Consider the following 16,913-nt stretch of genomic DNA (forward strand, 5'->3'; position numbering starts at 1 on the left):
TGTGATACACAATATTTCTATTTCAATAAGTGCTCTAATTAATACATACATACATATATATGTGTGTGTGTGTATATATATATATTAAAAATTTCCACCCCTTGATTTTAGGCAAATACAAATTTCTTGACTCAATATATTTATTATTGCATAACATAAGTAATAGATTAATTGAAAAGAGATTTATGGATTAATTATAAATAAACTCTACTATCATATTTGTTTAATCTACAAACATCAAGCCATTTAATACAATGTTAATATAAACATACAAAGTGTATCCTCAATCCAGAAATCTGCATTTTTCAATTTTTACTTTGAGTGTTAGACTCTCAGAGGAGTATCTGCCTTATATAAAATTGATGCACAGTAGAGTAAAATTCTCAGTTCCGTCTTGAATTGATTATATTTCACTAGGTGAATTTTAGAGTGCTCTCAAGTTAATTTCATCATTTTTTTTAGTATGCTGGATTAGTTTAATCAGCATCCACCCACCTAACCATCCATCCATCCATCCATGTAGCAAATATATATCAAGTATCTTCTACATGCAATGAAAATTTACAGTACACTGATAGACATAGTACTTGCTAATGAAGTTTAAATCATACTAGAGAAGGATGACAATGAAGGGAGATTTGGTTCCTAGGAAGTATAATTTTCCAAGATGATCCTTCTTCCTGTTTAATGATAATAATTTTCATCCTACTCACAATAGCCACAAATAAAATAAAATATCTCGGAATCCACCTCACCAAAGAGATGAAAAACCTTTACAATGAGAACTAAGAAACACAGCTCAAAGAAATCAAGGATGACACAAACAAATGGAGAAATACTTCATGCTCATGAATTGGAAGAATTAATATTGTCAAAATATTCATTCTACCCAAGGCAATGTACAGATTCAACACAATTCCTATCAAATCACCAGAATCATTTTTCACAGACCTAGAAAAGGCAAGACAGAAATTTATATAAAAGCAAAAAAGAGCCCAAACAGCTAAATTAATCATCAGCAAAAAGAACAAAGCTGGAGGTATCACACTTCCAGACTTCAAACTTTACTGCAAGGCAGCATGGTACTAGTACAGGAATAAACATATAGACCAATGGAACAGGACAGAGAATCCTAAACAAAACCAAGGACTTCCAGTCAACTCATCTTTGACAAAGCTGATGAAAACAAACATTGGGGAAAGAAAGCCATAGTTAGCAAATGCTGTTGGGAAAACTGGATAACCACATGAACAAGAGTGAAACAAAAATTATCTTGGAATATACCAAAGACTTGAATGTGAAACCTCAAACTATAAGAATCTTAGAAGGAAACTTGGTGAATACCCTCCTGAACATTGAAGTAGACATTGAACTAATGGCTAAGTCCTCAAGAGCAAATGCAGCAAAAGCTAAAATTGACAGGTGGGACCATATCAAACTAAAAAGCTTTTGCACAGTAAAATAAAGCATCAAAATAGTAAAGAAACAACTCACAGAATGGGAAAAATATTTGCAAGCTATGCATCTGATAAAGGTCTAACATCAAGGATGTACACGGAACTCAAATGAATTGACAGATAAAAAATTTACAACTCTATTAAAAAGTGGGAAAAAGATATGAACAGACACTTCTCAAAGGAAGACATTCAAGTGAAAATGCACACATGAAAAAATGTTTGTCCTCACTGATCATCAGAGAAATGAAAATCAAAACTACAATGAGATACTACCTCATAACGGTAAGGACAGCTATAACTGAAAAGTCAAAAGACAATAGGTGTTGGTGAGGCTGCAGAGAAAAGGGAATGCTTCTATACTGTTGGTGGGACTGTAAGCAAGTTCATCCTTTGTAGAAAGCAATCTTGGAAATTTCTCAAAGAACTAAAAATTGAGCCACCATACAATACAGCAATCCCACTTCTGGGAATACACCCAGAAGAACATAAATTGCTCTACCAAAAAGACACCTACACACATATGTTTATTGCAGCACTATTTACAATAGCAAAATATGGAACCAACCCAGATGCCCACTGAAAATGGACCAAATAAAGAAATGGAATATACACAATGGAATACTACACAGCCATAAAGAAGAACAAAATTATATCCTTTGCAGTGGCATGGATGCAGCTGGAGACCATCATTCTAAGTGAACTATCACAGAAACATGAATACCACATATTCTTACTTATAAGTGAGCCCTGATCACTGGTTACACTAGCACAAAGGTGGGAACAACAGATGCTGGCCACTGCTAATGGAGAAAGGGAAGAAGAAGGATTATGGGGTACTCAAGACACAATGAGTACCAGGTTCACTAACAGGAGGAGAGAGGACTCTTTAGAAGCCCAAGCCTCACCTGCATGCAATTTACTTATGTAGTAAACTCTCACATGTACCCACAATTGTAAAATAAAATGAAATTAAAGAGATCCAAATTTTAATGTAAAAATTGATAGCTATGTTCTTTTGTACCACTCATTTCTCTATGGACTCTGCATGAAACCTAGCAGTATTTGAGTGATCTTTGTGGGACTCTATTCAGGATCATTTATTGATAGAGGCCTATAACAAAGATGTTTCACTTGTAAGAGGGACTATATGAAATGGAGAGAGACGATTCCTATGGGAGGAGTGGAAAGTGGGAAGCTCACAGGAACGTGCCGTCGCAGGTTCGTTGGTGTACCCGATGGAGTGGAGCTGCTGCTGAGAGCGTTCTCGATGTCCTGGTCAAGCTGGTCCAGTTTCATGATTAGCAGCACCATGGAGTCCAGCCGCGCCCTGTCTCGATCTTCTCTTATTTCCTGCGGAACAGAACACGTTGCTACTGAATATGAAAGGTCATTTCTTGGTAAGAATAAAAAGTTCCCTGTTCTTCAATGTGACCAAAGGGACACTGGATAATAGGCAGTCTTTTACTTATGCGGGAAGAGAAGTTTTATTTTGTATCATCAATGAATGGGCTCTTCATTAGGAAGATACTGACCTAGTGCCAAGAAAGTGTTTTACATGAATATTAAATATATATCTTACAAAGCAAAATGCCATGAAAAGAAGTATAACATCAGTGAGTGCAAATACAGATTTACTACTTTCCAGTTAATTATTCTTGGGAGAAGAATAATTTTCTTTTTGGGGAGTACGGATCTATTATTTGAAAGTTACTAATCATTGGTTATGGTTAGACATTTATGGATTACTATGAGACAACATTTTAAAAACAATATTTCAAAGTATAGTCAAAATGAGAAAAGCATGACATGAGGGAAGTTTTCAGTTTGAGCAGTGAGCAATTTTCCCAGCATGGGGCCATTCACCCATTGCTGCTTTGAGATCTGTCACTGCCAACATTTCTTCTCTTGAGTTTCTTTTTCTTTCACACACTTTTGAAAAAAGCTTCCACAACAATATATATCTTTGTAAATGACCACGGTTACTTATTCTCAATTCTACATAATATAGACATATATTTATGGAAATACTTTTCTTTATAGGAGTAGCTAAACCTTCTCATCAATCATAAAAAGTTACTTTGGCATGACTCTACTATTCTTGTGCATTCAAATAAAGTCAATTAGTATAAGGAATATTCCAAATCCTCTGTTTTGTATAAGATATCAGGGTTGGGTAGTGTATTGGGTGGACAAAAAAGATCATGGGAAGCACAGTTAGGTTCTTTAAAAGCGAAATCTATTGGGGGATGTCATGGACTCAGGGCTGGCTCTTTTGAGACAAGTCATCATTTGTGACTCATGTTGCCATCCTCCCATCTGACTCAGATATTTATCTGGACAAAATGAGTTTTAAAATCACCAGTGGCCAACCTCAAAGGGAAAATATGTTTTGACAGAATCCTGAGGTTATCAATACATGGATAGCAGGTTGGGGGCTTTGCTTCAGTGATGGTTAGTTGTGGGATGAAAGGAAAGACTGCCTGGATTGGGCTTTTATTTTTTGACATTTTAAAAATCCTTCTACATTCCCCAGTTACCATTAAAAGGCACCCCCAAAGTACAGGGACTAGGGCAATTTTGTGGCTTACTCTAATTTTATGGAGTTCTCTATATATTAAATACTTACAGCAAATTGTTACTACTACAGTGGCATTATCTTTTAAATGTTAAATAATTGGTTTATTGCATTAAATTGGTCATAATAATCAATTAATTAAGCTAACATTAGATAAGTTATTCAAGTACACTGAACTTGTGCTTGGCTTAACAGACATGCAAACTGAAGAACTAGTCCTATTTTCAAAAAGGCAGATTAATTTTAAGAATAAATTAAGATTTTTTTTGAGATGTGTTAATCCTTCAGAATACTATGCCATTGTTATGATTTCAACTCCCTCCCATTGTCCCTGGTGTTTAAAATAGTTAATGAGGCTCTTGCAGATAATTACAAACTTTTGTCATCTTAAGGTATTATTATTTTTAAAAGGTCCATAATATTCACAAACAGACCTGATCCTTACTATATATCATATCCCTCAATGCTACAGAATTTTGTCATATTCAAACAAGTATCATTGATAGTTGAATTCTGCTTATAACTTAAAATAGAATTCCCAAAATATTAGAGATAATTTAGGTTCATTTCCTTCTAAATATTCCAGAAAATGGAAAAATCTGACTGAATAGTAATTAAATCTCCTTAATTACACTTCTAATTTGTTTGCTTATATAATTTACGTCTCTTTTAAGCCAAAGTTGTGTTTGGCAAGATGATGTTCTCTGCAATTCTATGTCCATACATGGTTTTGTATGATTGTCTTTAATTTTTTAGTTATAATGTCCTCAAGGACAGAGATGATTTTTTTTTAACTGACAGACACACAGCCAAGTTATATATTGTACTCACAGTCCATTTTGGGAATAATAATAATGAAATCAACAGGAACCAGTGAAATAACACCTCCAAAAGCCTTGGAAAATATATCTTAATATTTCCCAGCTTCTAAGACAGTGTTAGATGAAGCAGTATATCCTACACAGACCAGGATCATACGGTACATAATCATAAAACTTCACAAAATAGAGTGACTACAAATCTGATGCTTTGGATAAATATTATGGCCCCTGTTTTTAAAGCCAAAATATTAATATTTCACAAAGTTCCAACTTTTCATATGACTAATCTTGCTCAGAAGCAAATTTTCTTTGACTTAACTGGATGCTGACATTGTACTTTAAAATCATTTTTACATCCATGAACTGAGCATCAAATTATTTCAATGCTCTGCCAAAAGGAATAAAACCAAATAGGCTTGCTCTGTGATATTCCTGTAGAGAAATAAGCCTATGTTTTCCCCTTTCCTTCCTGGATGCTTCTTTATTCACCATCCATTACATTCAGCCTGGTGTGTCAAGTACATAGACCAGGATCATATGTTACACATTCATAATACTTCACAAAATAGAGTCACTACAAGTCTGATCTTTTGGATAAATATTATGGCCCTTGTTTTTTTAAAGCCCAGATATTAATATCTCACAAAGTTCTAGCTTTTCATATGTCTATGGCTAAACTCCAGCAAATAGCTCATGCCTGAAAACAGAGTCGTGTACGTGCAGATTTTGGCCAGGCTGACTTCGACAGTGGGTTTTAAAAGCTCCCTGTCACTATAGTTCATGAAGAGGAACTTCTTAATACGTGAAGCTTGCCTATTCATGAAGTCAGAAACTTCAAGGTGCTAAATTCTCCTCCTTTCCATTGTCCCCTCCTTTTTTCCTTTAGTCTCTGCTGTTCTGGGCCAATCTCTATCAAAGAGTCTGAACATCCATCAGCAAACAACACAAATAAGATCCCTGTTTCCCTGAATATTATAGTCAACCATGGGAAGACAGAAAATGAAAGTCAACAAATTCACAAGTAAGAGTTTCAAATGGGAGAGAGTGTAAGAAGAAAGTGAGATACAGTAACTGCAGGGGTAGTCCTCTACTTCATGTAGCCTGGTCAGAGGAGTTTCTGTAGAAGTGAGAGATAAACCATAATTGAGAGGGGCGTGAGATGGAGAAAATGATAAAGATTGAGAGAAACAGAGAAAGATGGAGGAGGGAGGAAGAGGAGGAGGAGGACGATGATGGGGAAAACAAAGAGGTCAAGAAGGGTGAGGGGAACTGGGAAAATAGTGTTTCAAGTCGAGTGGGGAATAATACAATGCTGCTGAGGTGGGAATGTGTTTGGTTAATGAGAGCAATAAGAGGATCCAAAAAAAACAAAACAAAACTAGGGAAGATAATGGAGGAGAAGTGAGAGGGACAGGGAGAGGGAGGGGGAGTGAGTGCTAGTGTAGGATGAGGTTGGTATAAATGGGAGGCAACTCATTTTTTTGTTTGTTTGTTTTGAAGATAGAGGAGTTTTCCTCTTCGTGTGATGGAGGCCACTGGCAGAATATATACAAATGAGTGATCTACTATGCTTTATAAACTTTTAGATTTCTTAATACATGTTGGCAATCATTTTTGAAACCTCACCACAGTTTACATCCAGCAATACCCCATGAATAATACGTGCTTATTTATCCTAAGCTTATTCTTCTAGTCCTGGTCTTGTGCTGAAGTCTGAATCGAAGACTTAATGAAATGATTACAAAGAAATAACAGCAAATTTTAAGACAAAGCCTCATATATTTTTGTATCAAAGTGAAAAAAGAAAAGACACTGTTTGGGGAGCATATTTCTTCAGAGCAGGGACTGGATGGACAGTGGTGTATTTGATGGACAGTGGTATACTGGATGCAGAGTTAGAAAGATAAGTACAGTTGGCCCCTATGGGCTGGTGCAAGCTGGTGTCTGGTGGCTCCAAATCACGCTGGAGTGGGGACTAGTGGTTTGGAAAATCATTCTTAAAATTTGACCTGACTAGAAACATTGATAGTTAAACCAATAGTTGTAATTATGGTTTAGTCCACAGAATAGTGCATATTAAAATAATGCACTTTATCTATATAATGAATTTATTTTCCTTAACGTTTGCCATTGTTGCCTAGGTAAAGTTCATTTTAAATTGTAGATTTGGTGTTTTTCTGGAAAATTCTTTCTCTCTCTTTTTATTTTTTAGTAGTGGCTCCTTTGTCTCTCTTTCATGCCCTATCCATTATTTATGCTTGTAAAACTTCTTATAATTCATTATAATTAACATATTTTATATTCATATTTCTGCCAATCACAGGATTTTCTTTTTAAGACAAGGTCATACGGGCTGGAGTGCAGTTGGCACAATCATGGCTCACCACAGCTTTGACCTCCTAGGCTCAGGCAATCCTTCTACCTCAGCCTTCCAAGTAGCTGAGACTTACAAGTGTACATCACCACGCCTGGCTAACTTTTTTATTTTTTGGAGAGATGAGGTCTCGCTATGTTGCCTAGGCTGGTCTCAAGTTCCTAGGCTCAGGTAGTCTTCCTGTCTTGGCCTCCTAAAGTGCTGAGATTACTGGCATGAGCCACCATGCCAGGCCGAAACATATTTAAGTTACTTAATATATCACTTGGATACTTCACACAAGGATTTAGAAATATAGAAGTTCAAGGCTCTAGTGCCCTGATTTTGCAGATAAGGAAACTGAACTCCGAGGGTTTTTAAAAATCCAGATCACTCCTGCATTGGTAAAGCCTAGACAAGAGCCTGGTTCTTCCTAATCCCTATCTTAATAATCTTTCTAGTTCTCCATTTTGGTTTCCTTCCTTGGATACCATTTCAAATTTTATACTTAGTTGGGTATCCCGTATTATCTCCTCAAATCCTACACCCTTGTTTAGATTCCTCTTAAAAAGAGAAACTATGCTTCTGAAGAACACCAATGGCAACAACATTAATTGTGAGAAACCTGTGAAGTCATCTTGCCCAGTTCTTTACATTTCTATTTATCAATCATTCAAAATATGTTTATTGACTGCTTACTATGTACTACGCACTATTTCCTAGGAAGCGACCTATTTCATATTTGTGCAGCTATAATTTTTAGATGTGCTACAGTATCAAATTTTGCCTTCCTCTAACTTCCCACCTTCTCCTTCCAGAACTAGACAATAAGTGGTGTCAATATTCCATGAAACAGCCTTTCAAACATTTAAAGAACGAGGTTGTGCTCATTTTCTTTCTTTTCTAGGTGAATTAACTTCAATTTCTTTAATTACTTCTCATATGACATGCTTTCTTTTTTTATTGAGTTGGAGTCTCAGTCTGTCGCCCAGGCTGGAGGGCAGTGGCATGCTCATGGCCACCCCAGTGTCGACCTGCTGGGCTCTGGCAATCCTTCTTCCTCAGTCTCCCAAGTAGCCGGAATTACAGACGTCCACTACCATGCCTGGCTAGTTTTTAATTTATTGTAGAGATGAGGTCTCACCAAGTTGCCCAGGCTGGTCTCGAACCTGAGGGCTCAGGCAATCCACTCTCCTCGGCCTCCCAAAGTGCTGGGATTACAGGTTGAGCCACCGAGCCTGGACGACATGTTTTCAAATCCTCATTAGTTTTGTTTACTCTTCTTTGGATATGATGTTAATTCTACCAATGACTCAATTAATGGCTAGTGCCCAGAATTAAAGGTATTACTCTACGTGTTCTCTGACCAGGGCAGAGTAGGTTGTACTTCCTCATGGTCTGTATACGCTCTTTAATGCAACCTAAGAATCTAGTGCCTGTTTAAAACATGAACAGTCTATTCGTAACGGGATAGCCACAATCTGCTTCTTTAATGAGGAAAAAGTATTTAGTTGACTGGGAGCTGAACTTGAGTCAACAGTGTGATATATGTCTCTTTTTCCCAATACGTGCCTGTGTAATGCTAAGAACAGAAACATCCTGTTGCCTTGAGACTGCAACCAGCTGTTGTCAAAGTAGAGATAATATATGTAGCTGTTGTGAAAGAAATTTCCAGTTGTATCTCTTTCAGATGCAAGCACAAATCTCTAGATGCTAGGCAAATTAGAAGAGAAACTTTAATTCAATTTGATTTGTTGTCAAAAACCTAACATGGTCAAGCCCCATAGTGGTCACCTGGAAATCTGAAAGTTACATCTTATTTATTCCAAAGAGCTATTTTGTTCCTGGGTGGTGAAGTTCCTTTGATTGCAGTGGTATCTGGGGAAGATAGGGTTTCCAGAGAGTCATTCTTTCCAAGAAGCCTCTGAATTGGTAAGGCAGCTTCCACTATCCTTCTTTCAATAACAGGATCCTCCACTATCCTTCTTTCCTTTTATCTTGGAAAGATAATCCTAACACTGTTCTTTCTCCAGATGCTCTTAATTGAACAGCACAAATACAGTACACACACACACACACACACACACACACACACACACACACACATACACACATGGTGGTAGGGAGGAGGTGCAAGTTACCGACATTTTACAGACTGGAGAGATACAAAGTCCAGAGAACAGAGTATCTCTTCTGGAGACACACAGGCTCTGTTTGCCTAATGCCAGCATTTGGAAGAGAACCAAAAATTCAGCAAATCAGCAAAAAATCCAAATACTACACATTTGCTTCAGCAAACACAGCATTGCTTGAATGCTCTGCTTGTCAGTGAGCTGTGGCATCACATAGATAGCCATAATAAATTCAAAGCTAAGCCAAGAATAGAACTAAAACTTCCTGATTCAAGGTTCTGGCCCCTATACTGTCTTTAATTCCGTATACATCTTACTGGCTATTCTGGGCTGGTAATACTCCTTGCTTGGAGGAAAGAAAGGAATCTTTTAGCAGAAGACTTGACTCAGTTTCATCCTGAAGTATTTGATCTGTGGCCAGCTGGACTAGTATGAAATCTCATATTAGTGTTATACATTTCATTTGACAATAAATTTCTCATTCTAGACTTTCCTTTCTTAAAATAATATCCTGTTAAAAAAGTTATTAAATTTTTTTTTAGAAACAATGAAGATGTTCATTTGAAATGACAGCAGTAAGCTAAAGATAATGTAATTATCCTGTGTCAGAATTTCTAGGCAAGTTAAATAAGTCAGTCTTAGCTTTTGTTGTGTTTCAAAATGAAACTCATGTAAACTTGGAGAAGACAAAACAAAGCAACAGCTATCTTTTATTTACCAGATATATTTTGTTCAGTCCTAAAATCTAGGTATATTTTCTTTAATTAATAATATGTGACAATATCATTATAATATTAGATGGTGGCAGGGGATAGACCAAGTTGTTACTTAAAGTTGCTACAAGGAATCTTTTAACTGACATGTAATCATTAACTACCGATTGGGGCTTTAAATGACATGTTTACATTTATTCTCTATTAATCTGCTTCCACTTATAAAGCAGGGTGGAGAAAATTGGTTTCTCTTGCTCAATGTTTAAATTCCACCTAGGTTTCAAATGGAGCATTTATTAGTTGGAACTTTTGTAAACTGCCTACACGGGTTTCCTAAAGATTTTCAAAGGACTATTATGCAGCTAGTCCTCAGGAGTGCTCAGAAGTGACAGGTGTGAACTGGAGGGAGCATTCAGTGGACAGCAATTCCTCTCTGTCCCAGGGAAATCTGAGGATAATTTCCTCTATGCACTTCAAAGGCCCATTTTTGGGAATGGGATATAATTCCTACGTAAATAGTTTGGTAAGCACTCTGAAATCAGTCATTATTTTACATGCTAAAGTTCAAGACTGACATTCAGGTCACCAAATACATTATAGAACATAAGGTCAGCCTTTCTGAGTTGATTATTTGTTCTGTGATATCATGCTTATGTGATATCTGCAAATTCCTGCAGATTTTTCACACCCAATTCTCAGTAACTCTTTGCTTGGGCTCAGGTTTTAAAGGAGACAGACCTTTTCCTGGTTTCAAAACATAAGAGAAACATCTATTTAATGTTAAAATTCTATGAACTATTTTCAGGAATATTTTGATGATCTTTCTTTTCTCACAAACAACAAAGATATAAGTAAAAATGTATTCCTTTCCCAGAAAATATACTACTTAATTTAAAAAAATTATTTGTACTTTTCGTGTCATTCTCATCACTTTCCCTGATCCTGCCCGGTGGCTTTTAAATGTCAACTATCTTGAGTCCAACCACTATATTTTCCTTAATATGTTTAGATAGTCTTCTTACCTGTCTCTTCTTTAATATTTTTATAGTTGCATTATATACATATAAAAATGCTATATAATATAAATAATATCATGATGTATTTCTAACACATATTAAACTACAAAGTTATAAAATAATTCTTTTGCTATCTGATGTCATCTCACGTAAATCATAGTATGTTTTAGGAAATGCTGAGCTACAAATATGGAACTTCTTTTGGTTTCTCAAACATGCCACATTCACTCACATTTGCAACTTGCATTGCCAGACTTAGCAAATAAATTTGTAAGATGTCTAGTTATATTTTGATTTGAGATAAATATAAATAATTTTTTTAGTAGAAGTATCCCCAAATATTGCATGGGACAATATTGCATTGGACATATTGATGCTAAAACATTTTGCTGCTTATCTGAAATTAAAATATAACTGGGAATCCTGTGTTTTATCTGGCATCTCTGTTTTTTGATCCATGTAGCAGTGTTCCTTTTACTTCACACACTTCTTGCCTGGTTATCTCAGTGGAAACCTTTGGCGTCAAGTGCGATGTCTCTCCAGTGGAGACGTCTTTCAAAACCTTGTTTGTTTGAACGAGCAAACAGTAATGGCCTCATGTTTAGTTTTACAAGACCAGTGAATGAAAATTTTCTTTTCTCAGCATCTTATTTTATGTTCGAATCCTAGGAAATCTAAAAGTTGTACTTTTGGTTTTACTCTAGTAACAAAATGTGACAAATACATGAGGCCACTCTGTGATCTTGTGATCAGATTTATTTAAATTGTATATGTTTTGTACTAACTCTTCCATAAATAAATAAGTTCAGAGTAAATTTTTACCGTGACATATTTTCTCACTCCTATTATGTGAGGCGTGTCTGTGGCTTTTGACATTAATGAAGAGTCCTCACATTGAAAAAATATGGGAAACTATCTAGTCACCATCCCTTCATTTTTTCTGAAGAGAAAATTCCTCTAGGAAGTTTTAAGACTTTCCTAAGGCTATAAACTTAACTAATGGTAGAATTGGAAAAATCTGTCTCCTGATTGAATTCATCTTTTCTTCTTGTTACCCAAGTAGCCATTAACACTTTTGAGACAATAAGGTATTTTCTTCAACTGCATAGGTGACCCAAGAGGATGTATTTTCCGCACAACTCTAAATGCATTTGGAGATCTGGTCTGAATATATGTAGATTGAAAAAACAAAACAGACAGTCACATATGGGTGGCATCTTATTGTTGTTGTTAATCTACCTATAGAAGATAAACCAGGTTGCTGATAATTTGTTATTTTCTTCTTCCTTCCCTCCCTCCATTCTTTCTTCCTGTCTGTCAACAATTAACTATTTCAGGGCTTCTCAGATGTTAGTGGGTATGAGAAGCATTGGAAGGGCTTATTAAAACACAGCTGCTGATTTAGTAGGCATTGGTTGGGGATGGAACATTTGCATTTTTTGAAAACTTCCACATGCTAAAACTTCCTTGACCAAATTCTGATTCAGTAGGTGCTGGGTGAGATCAAGCTACCATATTTTTAAAAAGTTCCACAGATGTATTCCTAGTGTAGCTAGGTTTGAGGAACACTATTACAGATTACAGGAAAAACTACTGCATGATTTCTGACAAAAATTAGGATGACAGAAATTAGATTCTAACCAAGAGTAATTCCACAATAAGAAATCCATTAATCCCTTATATTAACAGATTAAAGAAAAAAATACAACAAATAAATGTGAAAAATGGCATTTATAACATTCCCAACCTATTTTAAGTCATCTGCTAGAAATTGAAAATAGAACAAAATAAAAAATTTAAAAACTCTTTTAGGTTGCAAGGACTTAGAAGGCAATGTTATTAATTTGATTCAGACTATCAGGCATTAAAAACTAACATTGAGGATAACAGGGAAACATTGGAAATATTTCTCTAAAATTGAGAAAAATTAAGAATTCTCACTATCACATATTATATTCAGCACCGTACTTAAAGTTCTGTCCAATGCAACAACAAAAACAAACAGCAGCAACAACAAAGCTGAGGTGGCTATATTACTGCATATTTCAAAGAACTTGTTCCTTGAAAATTCCAGAGAATAATCTGACAATTTGATAATCTATTTTTAAAAATCAATGAATTTGGCTTAACAAAGAAAAACACAAAAGCATTCTTTTTCACTGCCACTAATCATTTAAAAAATAGAAGAATCCTAACTCAAATCATAGCAGCAAAAAAACCCATAGCATATCTAGAAATAATTGAACAAGGAATGAGCCAGACCATTATGAGAAGACAAAAAATGTCACCAAAGGTGTAAAGGATTGAAAAAATGGAAAGAAAGATAATTGTTATGGAAAGGAAAGTTCTCACATACTTTATAACTAATTTGTTATGTATACTATCTCTTTCCTCATTAGAACCCACAACGACGTTCATTGTCTGTTTTGTTCACTGATGTAACCCAATATTATAGTGCAGTGGCACATAATCATCATACAATAAGTATTTGTTGAATGAATGAATGAAGGATTAATTCTCTTTTAATTTAAAAGTTCAAAGGAGTTCAAACAAAACCTCCATGGATTGTATGTGTTTTTAAAAATTGAACTTGCAAACTTGATTTTTAAAAAAAAAAAAAAAAAAACCAAAAAAAAAAAAAAAAAAAAAGATACAGCAATCACATTCCTTGGTATTTATCCAAATGAATTTAAAACATATTTCCACAAAAATCTTCATGCAGATGTTTGTAGAAACTTTATTTACAATTGCTAAAGCTTGAACTAACCAAGATGTCCTTCGGTAGGTGAATGAAAAAACTGTGGTATATCCAGACAATGAAATATTATTCAGCACTAAATAGAACTGAGATATCCAATGTGAACCTTAATGTAAACTATGAGCTTTGAGTGATACTGATTTGTCATTGAAGGTGCACAGGGTTTGCTGATGGTATCAAATGTATCACTCTGGTGTGGGATGTTGACGGTGGTGGAGTCTATGCATGGGGTAAGGGGTGGGAGTGGGCAGAAGGTCTATCAAAATTCTTTGTAATTTCCTCTCAATTTTGCTCAGAACTTAAAACTGCTTTTAAAAAGATATTAAAAAATGATGAGAAATAAAGAAAAAACAAAAGATCAGGCACAAATCTGCTTAGTAGACCTATCTTTAAATATACAGAAAGTGGAGAAAATATAGTAAACTTCAATTTACCTATCAGCCTAAAAATCAGCAATATTGTGTCCCTTTTATTTATTTCTTGTCACATTTTATAATAGTACTTTAGGTAAATCCCAGACACCACATCATTTCACCCAAAAATGCTTAAGTGTACATTAATTTTAAAATTCATCGGCAGAGGAATTAACAATCTTCTTTAAAAATCCACATGTTCTGTGAAACAACATACTGTATAAAAACTCCATAAGGGTTTACTTATAAAAGTTAAAAGACCATTACAGACTGAAAGAAAATATTTAAAACATATAGAGCAATGTATTAAGGAATTATAAAAAGACAACCTAACCTAATTAAAATAGTCAAACCACATAAAGAGGTTATTCATAGAAGAAGAATTCCTAGTAATTTAAAATCTCAAAACCTCACTGATAATCAAAACAATGCCAACTAAATAAAGAAATAGAGTTATTATTTTTCATCTATCATATTGACAAAAAGAAAAAATATCTTGACCACTCTTAAGTTTGACAATATTTTGGAAATGTAAGTTTTTTTATTCTTTGAAGGGTAGTTTGAAAATATCTATTGAAATTAAAGTAGGACGCACCCTTGAACCTAGCAACTATCATTTTAGATACCTACCTAGAAAATCACTCGCACACATGTAAAAAATGGCATACCTAATATAATTCATTGAAATGCTTTTATCCTGGTACCAAAGAACTGGAATTAACTTATATGACTAACTATAGAAAACTGTTTAACTTAACAATTTATGACATCATTTTTCCCTGGATAACCATGTAGTAGTTGCATATTATGAAGTAGATTCACATGCACTGACAGGCAGTAGACTTTAAAGCACTTCAGTGTGGGTTAGAGAAATGTCCCTTTGGATGGATACAACCCAGTGCCAGGGTGCATGCTTAATAAGTAAAACACAGGTTGCTCATTGGCCCCGCATTCAGCACTTTCATCTGGCATTCTTGTGCAGGGCACAACCTGCCCAACAGTAATTGTTACCCTGCTACTCATAGGGAAGGTGCTCCAAGATAATTTGTTATGTGGAGAAAGAATGGTAAAAGACAATTCTCTATAGTCTTGATGTAGTTTGATACCTGTTATGTATCAAACAAACACGCACACATAGGAGTACATACATAGGTACACATACCCAGAGCAAAATTTTTCATTTTTCTGTGTGTGTTTCTATGTACCTATATCTGTATCTGTATCTATTTCTATATCTTTATGTGTATCATCTCTATCTCCATCCATATCCCCATCCACATCCACATCTATCTATCTATATCTATATATTGAGATAGATAGAGAGGGAGAGAGAGAGACAAAAACATATCTGGAAAGATACCCATATTGAGGGGAGGGTGTGGAATTAGGCAAGGGACAAAGGGATCTACATAGTTTTTTGTACAGTTCAAAATTCCTACAATGAGTATGTTGTAATGGTAATTATATCAGTGATTATTATTACATAAAAGTAAATGTGTATCAAAAACAAAAATAATCATTAAAAAAATCTGATCAATACCACAACACAAAAAACTTCCCCCAAATTGTATTCCTTAACTGTGTAACACACTTTATATATATATTTTTTCCCTATAATGCCTTCTTTTTTTCTAACCCTTTTTAAAATATGAGTAGTTGAAAAATTTTTTTTGGTATATCCATATATTAACATACTCTATAAACATTTTAAAATAATGACTGAAAATTCTTATTATTGGTATGGAAAGATGTCCACACATTCAGTAAATAAAATTAAGAAATTGTACATAAGATACATTTCCTATTTTATGTGTATAGGTTTTACCTTTGCCAGTACAACTAACCCACAGTCAAGTTCATGATGATATTCTCCAACTGCTACCTTCCATATGTTGAATCCTGGCTGGGCCAATCTGATGTATGATTTGGTCTTTCTGATGACTCATCATCATGAAAGCTCTCTTCTCATCGGTTTACACAAGTTCCTGAATATGTGTACTGTTTCTTTTAGCCCAAAGATTGGAAATAATGCCATTATCATGACTTTGGCTTTCTGCATAGACCCAAACTGATATTTTGTGAGTGGTGATATGATGGACTCTATACGGAAAACATAAGATTTGAAGAGATTTAGTAAGTGGGCATATAAAATATGGTTTAGAAGATTCTGTATTTATGATTTTTAAGGCCAATATTCAATAGATTAGCTATATAATACATGCAATGAACTATGAAAAATATTCTCAATATGTTATTTTTAAGTCACATGGCAATGAGTACCATACAATGTGATTTGTCACAATTTAAAACAGTTAACCAAGTAGTGATTTAAGTAAGTACATTTTGAAGTTTTTTTGTTTTTATTCTTTATTTTATTAACATGGAACCAACCCTACTGCCCACCGAAAGTATACTGGATAAAGAAAATGTAGTACATGTACACATTTTGAAGCTTTAAAGATATTATTAGGCAACTTGTTATGAAAAATTATTTCTTCATACAGAAGTATATATAAGGATATGTTTAATTCTTTCCTCTTCATTTTCTTAATGGAATTCAAACAAGTTAAAAGATGTAATTTTTAAAATCTTATTTTTTAACCATTGCAAGCCTTTAAGTAACTGATTTTCTTCCACTATGTACAAAAATAATAATTATAGGACCATTTAAAATA

The 16,913-nt window shown here is 34.7% G+C and overlaps 1 protein-coding gene across 1 annotated transcript in view; it reads right to left on the reverse strand.

Moving 5' to 3' along the window:
* The window catches only part of DLC1 (DLC1 Rho GTPase activating protein), a 447,354-nt gene that overhangs the window by 331,408 nt on the left and 99,033 nt on the right, over window positions 1–16,913 (reverse strand). The window contains exon 3 of the mRNA XM_008067229.2: window positions 2,658–2,807. Within this exon, the coding sequence (XP_008065420.1) occupies window positions 2,658–2,807 (150 nt within the window). The remainder of the gene's footprint in view (window positions 1–2,657; window positions 2,808–16,913) is intronic.

Source organism: Carlito syrichta, unplaced genomic scaffold (genome assembly GCF_000164805.1).
Source record: "Carlito syrichta isolate Samal-C Ts95f unplaced genomic scaffold, Tarsius_syrichta-2.0.1 Scaffold309425, whole genome shotgun sequence".
NCBI classification, from domain to species: domain Eukaryota; kingdom Metazoa; phylum Chordata; class Mammalia; order Primates; family Tarsiidae; genus Carlito; species Carlito syrichta.